Source organism: Eutrema salsugineum, unplaced genomic scaffold (assembly GCF_000478725.1).
Source record: "Eutrema salsugineum unplaced genomic scaffold, Eutsalg1_0 scaffold_3, whole genome shotgun sequence".
Lineage (NCBI taxonomy): Eukaryota > Viridiplantae > Streptophyta > Magnoliopsida > Brassicales > Brassicaceae > Eutrema > Eutrema salsugineum.
Window position 1 is genome coordinate 17,866,163 of NW_006256756.1, and position 14,008 is coordinate 17,880,170.

At 40.1% G+C, this 14,008-nt stretch overlaps 1 protein-coding gene across 1 annotated transcript; it reads left to right on the forward strand.

The window, feature by feature from the left end:
- The first annotated feature begins 611 nt into the window (after positions 1-611).
- Positions 612-1,178, forward strand: LOC112085500. The gene has a single exon (XM_024154720.1). It carries the CDS (start codon positions 612-614, stop codon positions 1,176-1,178), a length of 567 nt encoding a protein of 188 aa, XP_024010488.1.
- Positions 1,179-14,008: the final 12,830 nt, after the last annotated feature.

The window sequence follows — 14,008 nt, forward strand, 5'->3', positions numbered from 1 at the left end:
CTGATCTAGATAAGTAGTGTTGCGAAAGTTTTCATTAAGTATCCGACCTAGAATGAAACAGGCGATTTTTCCATAGGAGTGGAAACCTACCTGCGGCGAAATCGTGAGTACTGACGAGTCCTGTGCAGCTCTTGCGTTCTCTCCCTTCCAGGGCCAGAGTGGAAACCTACTGGTCATGGTTGCGAGAAACAGTTGGTTATGATCACGACAGTGATATAGTCATAACGCCGTACTCTAGCTCTAGAACCCTATATTTCGATATCTGTCAATCCAAATCTATAATCCCTAGTGTTGAAACCGATTATGATCCCTGTAGAGTTCCCAAAAGCTCAGCGTTTTTAGCCATAGTTTACAAACCAAACATAGAACAGTGCTCATTGAAGACAATGAGCAAGTTGGTGAGGAGGCAGCTTAAAAGAGTGAGCAATAAGATCAAGTTGCAAAGAATGATAAGAGTAAAGAGGTGGAACCAGAAGTGGTGCCTGAAAAACATTATGTTCCACCACCACCATACCAGCCTAAACTTCCATTTCCGGGGAGGTTTAAGAAGCAAATCTTAGGCAAGGTCATAGCTGTCTTTGAGAAGAAACTAGAGAAGACTTCAATTCACTATGTCCATCATAGAGGCATTCCTTATGGTTCCACAGCTTGGGAAATTCCTAAAAGATGCTATCTTGAACAAGACAAAAGAGCTACAAGGAATGGTGATTCTAAGTCATGAGTGCAGTGCCATAATTCAAAGGAGGACAGTCCCTCAGAAGCTGTCTGATCCAGGGAGCTTTACTCTGCCATGCACTATTGGCCCTTTGAAATTTGCAAGCTGCCTATCTGACTTAGGAGCTTCAATGAGTTTGATGCCTTACTTTATTGCTAAGAATCTGAGATTCAATACCTACAAGCCAGCAAGGATATCATTGATACTAGCTGATAGATCAGTGAGGCTTCCCATAGGTTTATTTGAAGATCTACCTGTTAAGGTAGGAGGCTTTGAAGTCCCCACTGACTTCATTGTCTTAGAAATGGATGAGGAACCAGTAGATCCACCTATCTTGGGTAGACATTTCCTTGCAAAAGCTGGAGCAATCATTGATGTAAGAGGTGGAATGATTGAGTTGCACATTGGATCAGAAACTCTTAAGTTTGATATAAAGGAAATGATGAAGAAGCCTACAATATAAGGTCAAGTCTTCTACATAGAGGCCATGGATGAGCTTGCTGATGAGCTTTTGGAGGAGTTAAACCTTGAGGACCCTCTCCAAATAGCTTTAACAAAAGAACATTGTGAGTATGGTTATCTAGAAGATGAAACCTTGGGGTTTATGAAGCTTCTTGATTCACACAAACCAGAGGGAAGCAATGTTTCTTTCATGGAGGTAAGCTACAAGGGTTTAGTCGAAGGGCTTGGGAGCTCAAAAACGCCTAAGTATCAGGAGATCATCAACACCGGGGTGCATCTAGCCGATGTGGAACCTGCTGTAAATGATCACTTAGGGAAGAAGGAGCCAACACCGAGGAGCACACTGGCTATAACAAGTCCGATGTGGGATGTTTTTACTACAACAAGTCCAAATTAGGTTTACATCGAGCTTAGCACCAGCATTATAAACCTTGGTGTTGGAAATTTTCACAAGGAGGAGATTACACCGGGATCAACATCGGACAAAGCTCACCCGGTGTACATGCTTGAAGAACAAAGGAGCCTAGACAGTTTCAGCACCCATCTGCATCTTCCAGGTGCACAACTCGGTGTAAAATCTGAAGAAGTTACACGAGGATCAGCACCAGGCATGACATCGGCTAATTCAAGACCGGTGTTGGAGTATTTTGGCGAGACAAAGGGAGAAAGAACCAGCACCGGGGTGTATCATCTCGATGTGGAACCCGGTGTAGGTTCAAAAGGCAAAGACAAATGGGACCTGAACAAAGGCTAGAAGGCAACAGCCCTGGACCAGAAGCTGATCAAAAGAGCTTCATGGAGGATTGGGATGAGACCAAAGCACCCCCTGTTGAGCTCAAACCTCTACAAAAGGGCTCAGGTATGCTTTCGTAGGCTCTAACTCATCTTACCATGTCATCATCAATGATAGGTTGCTAGATCATGAAGATAAAGCACTGTTAAATGAGCTTAGGAAGTTTAGGAGAGCCATTGGTTATTCTCTTGCTGATATAAAAGAAATATCTCGTGATGTTTGTACCCACATAATACACCTAGAGGACCAGTCAATTTCCTCTATTGAGCACCAAAGGAGGCTTAACCCCAACCCGAAAGAGGTGGTTAAGAAGGAGATATTCAAACTGCTTGAGGCAAGGACTATTTACCCAATCTCTGACTCAAGATGGGTACGGTGTCTTTACTTTACCATTCATTGATCAGATGTTAGAGAGGTTAGCTAATCATCCCTATTTTTTTTTCTAGATGGGTACTCTGCGTTCTTTCAGATTCCAATAGACCCCAGAGATCAAGAGAAAACAACATTTACCTGTCCATATGGCTCATATGCATATAGGAGAATGCCCTGCGGCTTATGCAATGCACCAGAAACCTTTCATCAGAGGTGCATGATGCATATTTTCTCTGATCTAATAGAAGAGAAGGTTGAGGTATTCATGGATTATTTCTCAGTCTATGGATCCTCCTTCTCTTCACGTTTGTCCAATATTTCTCAGGTCTTGAGGAGTTGTGAGGAAACAAGCCTTGTTCTGAATTGGGAAAAGTGCCACTTCATGGCGCAAGAAGGGATAGTGCTTGGACACAAGGTATCAGAGGCAGGCATTGAGGTGGACAAAGCAAAGGTTGAGGTGATGGTCAATCTAGAAGCCCCAAAATCAGTGAAAGGGATCAGAAACTTCTTGGGTCATTGATAACACCGGATTTTGACCATTTTTATAGATCATTTTAATATCTTTTACAGGTGTTTTTACTCCATTTTCAAAGGTTTTCAAAGGATTTCTATGTTTCCGGATTTTAAAAGACTTTTCAGGTAATTTGGGATAAAAAGGCATAAAATGGTACAAAAAGACTCTTTTGGATAAATGCAGACCGTCAGAACTCTCATAGAGAGACGAAGACCTTCTCACCGTCTGATCACCCTCAAAATTGGACAACTTATAGAAGAATCAACCAGCTTTCAAATGCACTTGGTTTGGAGACATTCCAATGGTTGGATCTCAAGATATTCCATTAGCCCCGAAGCCACGCGGAGTCAGCCAGCAACTCACGCGACCGCGGCCAACAAGCTATTTGCCGCGGTCAGAAGCCTCCCGACCGCAGGAAACAAGCCAATTGCCGCGGTCACAGCACTCCCGACCGCGGTTTTCAAGCTCCGACTTAAAGCCCACTTATCTGAAGCCCAAAGTCATTCCCAGCCTCAATTCCGGAACCCTAGAGACCATGGAGTATTGGAGACTATAGATACATGTCATTTAGGTCGTTTTTAGAGAGAGCAATTCATACTTTACATAAACCTTTTTCCTTTAGCCGTTTTTATGAGATTTTTGTAGAAGATTGTTCAAGTCCGAGTTCTTCAATAGAGAAGCTTTCTTTATCTCTTTTCTTTATTGTTTTTCATTACTTTTATTAAAACCAATGATGATGTCGAACTCAGCCATGTCTGAGTAGATCCCGAGTTGGGCTTAGGGTTCCCAAAAGGGGCTCTCATAATCGATTAAGACATCTAGGTTTATAGATCTGGGATTTCGACCTGTTCTCTGTTTATTCTTGTTCTTATTGCATTTATGCTTGATTGATCACCTAGTATCTGATCTAGATAGTTAGTGTTGCGAAAGTTTTCATTAAGTATCAGCCCTAGAATGAAACAGGCGATTTTTCCGTAGGAGTGGAAACCTACCTGCGGCGAGATCGTGAGTATTGACGAGTCTTATGCAGCTCTTGCGTTCTCTCCCTTCCAGGGCCAGAGTGGAAACCTACTGGTCAGGGTTGCGAGAAACAGTTGGTTATGATAACGACAGTGACGTCGTCATACCGCCGTACTCTAGCTCTAGAACCCATATATTGTTATCCGTCAATCCCAATCTATCTACCTTATTGTTAAAACCGATTATGATCCCTTAGAGTTCCCAAAAGCTCAGCGTTTTTAGCCATAGTTTACAATTCCATCGATTTTTACTTGCTTTCTTAGACATGCATTTCAATTTCCTTAGTTCGTATTTACTTGCCTTATTTACCTTTCATGCGATATTTTACTTGCCTTATTTTCGTTTAGTTCGATATTTTACTTATTCCATTTGCATTTCATTCGATTTCTTTACTTGCTTTTTAGGATAGATTTATTTACTTTCTTTTGTTTTAGTTTAATTTGCAAGAAAAACAACCAACCTTTAAAACCAATTTAGTCTAGACATAAAGTTAAAAACCGTAGAAGAATACCAGGCACACAAATCTCTGTGGATTCGATCCCTAAATACTGCAACTGATTAGCTGTGCACTTGCGGCTTTCTTTTGTTTGTTAAGGGTAAAACTTGTTCCCTCACGTAGTTGACACACTCAGCACCGCATCAGTCATGCAGGGTTCTTGATGCGGACATCAACCCATCAAGACGAGTCATGGTGATCTCAACACTTGGAAGAACTAGGTACAACAGACATGAGAGTCTAGCCCAGGGTAAAAGAGAGACGATCTCCCTTGTTGAACAAGTTAATGGCAAAGGAGAAACGACTGTCATTAATTTGTTCTCTCTAGACTCCTATCCCATCACCAAGAAGCCATTAGATCACTAAATCTTAACCGAACCAAACAAAAGAGGAGGCAACCAATCTATTGAAGACTCTACTCAACCCAAAAAGAGCCACAAGTCTTGTCCATGCCAAATTAAGTCCAAGAACAAGTGTTCCAACCCAACTACCACTTAGATTACATTCCTAGCTCAGCCAGAGCACACCTCAAAGTGGAAACAGTCCAATTGGAGTTCAGATGAAGGAGATATTAAGTTTATAAATTGGGTGATCCTCAACTCACCCAATTTAGACATATCCGCCTTAATTGGAGAAGTCCAACTAAACCAAGAGGAATTAAGCTGTAAACCGACTTTTTCTGGAATTTTGACTCATCATAGAATCACAGAGAATTGGAATCAGACCGAGATCGATTTTGGTTTAGGAGATATTCAATCTCTAAACTTCCCGGCTAGCTACTTTCTTATCTTAGAGTACTCTTTAAGATAATGATTTGATTCAGGCGAAAGATGTAGCATTAGCCGTAAGCTTTCCACTCTATTTCTAGATTGCTACTACTTGTTTCGAGTATCTGGAGCACGAAATAGATCAAATAGATCATAAAGTATTTGAACTATGATTCATACTTAATACTCAGACCTCGTAGCCAGACTTCTTTCCGTTCCATCTTAGAAACTTTAATAAATCAAAAACAAAATTCTGCTTTTAAACTCTTATTTGGATCAAAGGACTAAAGGCTTCTTTGTATTTTAGATTTTTAATCATTACAGATATTTTTTTGTTTTTTGATTGAATAAGTGAGAACCATTGGAATGCCTTGTTGGCTCTCTGTAAAATACTCGTTTGGACGAGGGCTCTGAAACACATCGTAAGCTAAATCGTTGCTGACGAGAAAAGGAAGTTTTGCAATCATTGACTCAAACTCATACGATAGGAACTCACAATTCTCTAGCAAATACAGCTCTCTAACTAAGATAAATGGAGTCTCTGAGACCATCTTCAGAGACTCCATTTATCTTAGTTAAGTTGCACACCCTATCAAACTGCTCTAGATGATCAAGAGGATCTTCCATGGGGAGTCCATGAAATTTAGAGTTTTGAACCATGGTGAGGAGGGATGCCTTAACCTCAAAGTCGTTGGCTTCAACCGGTGGAACTTGAATTCCTGCACGATGCTGATGTGCATTGGCTTGGTCATTCTCTCCAACATAGACCGGTTGTGGCTGAAGACGTCTGGGTGGGTTTGGGTGGGGCTGTGGTGGATTAACCTGAGGTCGGTCTTGGTTCTGGTTACCCTGAGCTTGTCCCTGATGAACCTGAGCTTGTTGAACCTGAATTCCAATCCCATTACCAGCTCTTTGACCGTGATCAGCTTCTTGAGCATTCTGCCAAAGTTTGATCATTTCATAGAGAGATCCCCTTGCTGCATTGAACCCACTCAGACATTGATGAGATCATTTTAATCTCATATCCTCTCCCTAGCCAAACCTGCTTGTTTAAACATTGCATCATTTGATCCACTTGGCTGAAAGTTTAATGAATGTCAAAGAGTTGAGGAATAGGAGTACTTGTGGAGATATTGTTGAGTTGATACATCAGAGTATGGTCTTGCATTGCATATTGAGCATGAACTTGAATTCTCTTAGTGGTCATTTCTTTCTTTCAAAGGAAATATGAACTCCCAATGCATTCAACCTCTTTCTCTCATTTGCTCTTTTTGCTTGAGGACAAGCAAAGGACAAGTGTGGGGGAGTAATAGATAACTAAGAATTTTTAGGTTCTTAAAGGGTTATCAATCCCTTTGCTGTTGCAGCATAAAGGGTTTCAATCCAAATGTGTGGTAGTTAGGCACTAGTTTATGTGACAATTCTTAAGTCAAGTGAGACAAGAAATGTTTTTGGTGACAAGAAACAAGAAAGCATAAAACAAGAAACAATCAAAGCAAGATGATTAACTACTAAACAAAGCAAGCAACCAAACAAGATGATGATAAAGCAAATGATGAAAGATATACTTCTAGATGTGATCATTGATTAGGGTGCTTTAGATATTGATTCATGATGCTAAGAACATAATGCAACACTTGCTACTCTTTAGTCTAGGCTTTTTAATCAGATTAATCCACTCTCATGACAGAAATCCTTTTGCAGATCACTTAATCAAGTCTAACAACCATTAGAGATAATCAAGCAATTAACAAGCATAATGTTCCAAGCCTAATAAGTGACCAAACAATCTCTAACAAAGAAAGACTGAATCTTTTACAGAAAGACATAGCAAGCAATCACATGTTCTCAAAACATTTTAACTTAGAACTCTAATCTAGATTAATCCTCTCATGAAGGCATTAACCTCTACCCTAATCCATTTTCAAACCAAATTCTCATTTGTGAAATATGAATCAATGAGCATTAAGAAACAGTTCTAATATGTCATTTATGCATTAAACTATCACTCTCATGATGACAAATGCATAAACCCTTAGCTTAGCTCTTTCAGGCATTTCATCAAACACCTTGTGGGTGGAGAAATGCCTAAGCTCTAGATCAGAGTGATGTGCAAAGATCTAGCATTAAGAAAAGCTAACTAAGAAAATGCAATGAGAATATAGACCCTAAACATCACAAATCAAACATCTAAGCACCCTAATCTACACCTAGAAGCTTAAAAGAAGACTACTCACTAATCATGATGAACACACCATTTTCTTTGCAAGAGGTGATGTTAATCATGATTATAAGCAAAGCTGAGATGATGCAATGATAAGAAACAGCTTTTAGATGATTAAATCTGCAAGATATCTCTTAATCAAAAACGTTTTTACACTGAAAAGGAAAGAAAACAAGAGAGAAACTAAGAGAGAAGATAAGGTTTTTAGCGTTTTCTCCCAAAAAGGTATTTATACTAAGTGTTATGGACCGGGTCAGCCCAGGACAAACTGGGTACTGACCCGGCTTCAAATGGGTCATGTCTCAAGTGTGCGACATGGTCAGGTACTTCCCAAGTCGCAGGCCCAAGTCGCACAGCCATAGAAACAGCCTTGTGCGCCATAAATCCCTCAGCTTCAGCCGCATGCCTATCTAGGTGTAAACCGCGAGTGTTTGTGCTGTTCAGGCCTTCTTCTCTTCAACTTGCACAACCAAGACACATTCTGGAGAGAATATGTGTGTGAGTTGGTCATCTTTAGTCCTAATTCGCAGGCCCAAGTCACACAGCCATAGAAACAGCCTTGTGAGCCTTAAATCCTTCAGCCTTAGCCACATGCCTATCTAGGTGTAAACAGCGAGTGTTTGTGCTGTTCAGGCTTCCTTCTCTTTAACTCGCACAACCAGGACGCATTCTGGAGAGAATATGTGTCGTGTTGGTCATCTTTAGTCCCAAGTCGCAGGCCCAAGTCGGTGTAAACCGCGAGTCTTTCTGCGGTTCAGTTCTCTGCTCGGCCATCTCGCATGCCTAAGTCACACTCGGACCACTTCGCTTTCAGGGGAGATTAACTTCAGGATATGGATCCTAATGGCATGATTCCAACTTTAATGGAAAGAGCACTCAAATATCTCAAACTTTGGTGAAAAAACTATCGGCGCTTGATGGTGAGCGTGTAAAAGCGGGGTTGGTTGTTTTCGTTTTACTAAGCTTCAGGTTTTAAATTTATAACTCCTAAATGTCTGCAAGTGCACAGATGTGCGCTGTAGTACTTAGGGTATCGATCCACGGAGACTTAGCTGTTTCAGTACGAATTCACTGCAACGCTTAAATCAGATTAGAACTAAAAAGGTTTTGGTTTTGGTTTTGGGTTTTTGGTTGTCACTAAATCTAAACTAGAAAGCTAAACAAGTAAAAGCAAATAAAAACGAAAGCAAGTGCAGGCAAGTAAAAATCGGCTATGAATGAAAGCAAGTAACAAGCGAATAAAAGCAGAATGGAAATCTAATGTTGTAAACAATTAAAGACAAACGTTGGGGCTCAAGGGGTTTCGCAGGGATTCATGGACTAAGCTATGTCGATTTTAAACATATGATAAAGGTAATCAAACTACGTATGTTCTAGAACTCGAGGCACGGAAGTATGAATAGCCTACTTTCGCAGCACTAAACAACTATCTCTCGCAACCCTGATCAATAGGTTTCCACTCTGATCCTGGAAGGGGGAAGATGCAATAGCAGAACAAGACTCATCAACATTCACGACTCAACTACAGGTAGGTTTCCACTCCTATAGAAGAATTGCTCGTTTCACCCTAGTTCAGACAATCAATGAAAGCTTTCGCAACATATCATATCAGATCGGCTTCTAAGTGGCCAGCAAAGAATCACGCAGTAAGATTAAAGGCAAACGAAGAACATCTAGAAGATTATAAATCCTAAATCTATCGATTCATAAGCAAAGACACATGAAATTCCCTTTGAAAAATCCCTTTAAACCTAACTGGGTAACTACTCAAACATATTGTAACAAAGCATCATAAACGAAATTGAAAGTGCAGGAAACTAAAGAAAAGAGGAAAGAAGAACGAAGAACGGAATCGCAGATGGAGGCGCGATGATGCTCTCCTCGGTGGCGGCTCCTCCTTCAAGCGGCGGCCTCTCTAGGGTTTGTGAAGCACCCACACGAATTCTCTCTCTATTTTTATCTTATGTCGTCTCCACACCTTTAGGAATGACCTAAAGGGGGTATTTATAGCTTCTGGGGTGGTTCTAGACACTTAGGGCTTCAAAAATATCGAAGGAATTGATCTGGGCTTTAATTAAGTCGTCGGGAAAGTGAACGACCAATGTCCGCGGTCGTGGTGGCTCTACCCGCGGGAAAATGGGTGTTGGCCGCGGTCCCGGCTCATGCTCTCTTCCGGAACTGCATTTTCTGTCATTTGCATCGGGAGTATCTGAAGATCTAACCGTTGGATTGTCTCCAAACCAAGTGCATTAGAAAGCTGGTTGGATCTTCTATGTTATTTAAAATTTTTGGGGTGATCAGACAGTGAGAAGGTCTTCATCGCTTGTCATACTTCTGACGGTCTGCATTTATCCAAAAAGTGCTCATTTGTTCCAAATTGCATATCTTTTGCCCAAGTTTCCTGTAAAGTCTTTTGAAACTCTAAAACATTGAAAACACTTTAAAAACATTGAAAACAGAGTTAAAACACCTGCATAAGATACAATTATGATCCATAAAAGTGGTCAAAATACGGTGTTATCAACTCCCCCAGACTTACCTTTTTGTTTGTCCTCAAACAAACTTAAACCAGGAAATAAATTTTTGAAAATCGCAGGAACTAAACAATATCTCAGTGACCATCCTTCTAAACCATAACTTATCGTGAAACATCTATTTGGATCTAGTCTAGAAAATTCTCACCAAAATACAAGCAAACTAGTCCGTTAATCCGTCATGCGAAAATCTACACACTTAGATCTAACTTCTAGTCAACTAGCTCTCTACGTTCATTAAGTATATTAGTGAATTCTCATCAAAGACATTATTCAGGGTAGACGATGTTTGGTATTAAGGGCTGTTTAAGCGGTGGAGCTTAGGTGTTTAGGGTTACCTGAAGAATATGGAGGATGCAAGATATTATGCAAAACCGCAAGAGAGAGAAGGACCTGTTGATGACCGCAGATTTTCAGTCACTTCTCCTTTGCCAATTGTTGTTGCATAATCTTCCTCCTTTGATGTAAACAGTTGTTCCCCCAGACTTAGATCTTTTCCGGGAATCATAAAGATAATCTCCAAAACTCCATATAATCAGATCAAGCTTGCCTCAAGTATAAAATTCGATCCTCCTAGACTCTCTAAGGTTTTAATTTCCTCTCCCTTCATATTTTTCTTTTCTTTTTCGCTTTTTTTTTTTTTTTTTGAAAGAGGAAATAACCTTTTATAAAGAGAGAGTGTAAGGGACGAAATTGTACCAAGATTTTGAGGTTTTTCCAAGGGCAAACTGAATTTCTCCTTTTGTTGAATCATTCCAATGAAATCGCAGGCCTTCGTCTTCAGTGACTGAAAGAGGTTAGGTTCGGTGGGGAACTAGCTAAAAGTGAACTAGCCATTCAGGATCAACAAAGAGTGGTAAAAGGGTAAAGGAGTCCTGAATGTATGATTCGTTTCCCTGATCTAACGCTTTAATGAGAAAATTAAGTCAAAATTAAGTCCAGATAAAATGAGTTAGTATATCCTGTCAGAAAGAATCTCCATGAATAGAAGTCCTATGGTGGGATTTCGTAATGCAATTACTTAGCTACCGCCTAGTCTAGGCCTAAATCACAAAAAGAGCAAAAAACGAGGAAATAGCGTAGAAGCACACTGGTCTAATTCATCATAGTATTGTTTATTGTGTTCCTGGTTTGAAAACTTTTTGAAAAATATTTTGAAACGATTTTTTTTTTTTTATATGTAAAACATTTTGAAAAGCATTTTGAAAAATTTTATGTGTCCAAAACAAACTCAAAACAAATCAAATTTCAATAGTAACGGATGAACATCCTCCCCCAGACTTATTTCACACTGTCCTCAGTGTGATAAATCTTGGAAAGAATGGTAAAGAAAATAGAAAAGTTGAAATGTTTAGGAGTACTTATCGTGCTGGTATGTTTGTTCTTCCTTATTGAAAACCTGAAATTAAATGAAACAGAAACAAAGCAATGGAAATAGAAACTAAAGGTCAAAGGGAAATAGATAAAATACCAAGTGGGTTGCCTCCCACTAAGCGCTTGTTTCAAGTCATTAGCTTGACATTGTGGTTCGATTAGACTTAACCGGGGTCGTGACTCTCCTTGATCTCATCATTGGCCGATGATGTATCAATCAAAAACATCACTTCTCTTTCGTCTTCTCTTTCTTCAGCCAGATATGGCTTTACACGCTGTCCATTTACTGTAAATGAAATGCCGGTTTTGTCCCACAGGACAATGGCTCCGTATGGCTTGACTTCCTTTATCGTGAAGGGTCCTGACCATATTGAACGTAATTTTTCTGGAAATACCTTAAGACGAGAATTGAAAAGAAGAACTTTATCGTTAGGAGCAAAAGTTCTATGAATAATCTTCTTATCATGATATGCTTTAGTCTTCTCCTTGTAGATCTTCGAGTTTTCGTAAGCATTGTGTCAGATTTCTTCTAACTCGTGATGTTGAAGTAATCTTCTTTCTCCAGCTGTTTTCAAGTTCATATTCATCTCCTTTATAGCCCATTGCGCCTTATACTCGAGTTCTACTGGAAGGTGACATGCTTTTCCATAAACTAGATTGAATGGTGTTGTTCTTAATGGTGTCTTGAATGCTGTTCGATATGCCCATAATGCGTCGTCAAGCTTTGTAGACCAATCCTTGCGATGAACTGCAGTAGTTTTCTGCAAAATTGACTTGATTTCTCTGTTTGAGATCTCTACTTGACCGCTGGTTTGGGGATGGTATGGCGAAGCAACTTTATGTGTAACTCCATTCTTTCTAAGAAGATTCTCGAAAAGTCTATTGATGAAGTGCGATCCTCCGTCGCTTATCACAATTCTAGGAACTCCAAAACGCGGGAATATAACAGATTTAAACAGCTTCATGACAACTTTCGCATCGTTGGTGGGACTAGCGACTGCTTCTACCCACTTAGAGACGTAGTCTACTGCTACCAAGATGTATTGGTTTCCAAAAGAGGTAGGAAAGGGTCCCATAAAATCTATTCCCCAGACATCAAAAATTTCGACTTCGAGAATAAAATTTTGAGGCATCTCATTCCTTTTGCTTATGTTGCCCATCATTTGGCATTTATCGCATCGCGATATATCAGCTTGAGTATCTTTGAACAAAGTAGGCCACCAAAAACCTGCTTGTAAGATCTTTGAAGCGGTTTTGATGGTTGAGAAATGTCCTGCATAAGACGAGCTATGGCATCCGAATAAAATTCCTTCCATCTCTTCTTCAGCCACGCATCTTCGGAATAACCCATCAGCACATCTCTTATACAGATAGAGTTCATCCCAAAAATAATGTCTTACTTCTTTCAGAAACTTTTTCTTCCTATACCCAAAGAATTGTGGGGGCTCGACATCAGCTGCTAAGTAATTTGCTATATGTCTAAACCATGGGGTGTTGAAGGCATCTGCTCGTCGCATTAGTGGACGTGGTGGTGCGGTATTTGCATTGGGGGTAGTATCTATCATTCTATTGCATAGATGTTTTCTTCAGGCAAACTGTCATTTAAAGGCAATCTTTCTTCAACTCGAATTCGTGAAAGATGGTCTGCAACTCCATTATCTGCGCCTTTCCGATCTCGAATCGATGTCGAATTCTTGCAGTAGGAGGATCCATCTTATCAACCGAGGTTTAGCGTCTTTCTTAGACATTAAATACTTGATTGCAGCATGATCAGTATGAACTATGACCTTAGATCCTACGAGATAAGAACGGAATTTCTCAAATGCAAATACGACAGCTAGAAGTTCTTTCTCTGTTGTAGCATAATTTCATTGAGCTTCGTCAAGAGTTCTGCTTGTGTAGTAGATTACATGCAGTTTCTTATCTTTTCGTTGGCCAAGCACTGCTCCAACTGCATAGTCACTTGCATCGCACATGATTTCGAATGGGAGTTCCCAATCACGTGCTTGCACGACAGGAGCGGAGACAAGGGCTTGTTTGATCTTATGAAACGCGGCTAAGCACTCATCATCGAACTCGAAGTTCGTTTCCTTGCAAAGCAAACGCGTAAGAGGTCTAGCTATTTGAGAAAAATCTTTAATGAATCGCCTATAGAATCCTGCGTGTCCTAAGAAACTACGGATGCCTTTTACGTTTGTGGGGGGTTGTAGGCTGGTCATGACTTCAATTTTAGCTTTGTCAACTTCAATTCCTTTTCCCGAAATTCTGTGCCCAAGCACGATTCCGTCTCGTACCATGAAGTGACATTTTTCCCAATTTAATACTAAGTGCTTATCTTCACATCTTTGCAGAACTTTACCAAGGTTGCCTAAGCATTTTTCAAAAGAAGATCCATAGACAGAGAAGTCATCCATGAATACTTCCATGAAATCCTCAATAAAATCTGTGAAGATCGACATCATGCACCGCTGGAAGGTAGCAGGTGCATTACACAATCCAAAAGGCATACGTCGGTAAGCGAACGTGCCATATGGACAAGTGAATGTCGTTTTTTCTTGATCCTCTGGGCGAATAGGAATTTGGAAAAAAAACCAAAAAATCTGAAACATTTTCACAATAAAATGTTCATTTAGTTGCATTCACATTTTTAGGATTGTGTCTATATTGCATTTCATATAGGTTTGCATCATATGCATAGGGAGTAATGATAGATTTTTCCTTGAGAGAGCATTACTTT

Coding starts and splice junctions, on each gene's coding strand:
- LOC112085500 (XM_024154720.1), top strand. CDS start 612: ATGTCCATCATAGAGGCATTCCTTATGGTTCCACAGCTTGGGAAATTC.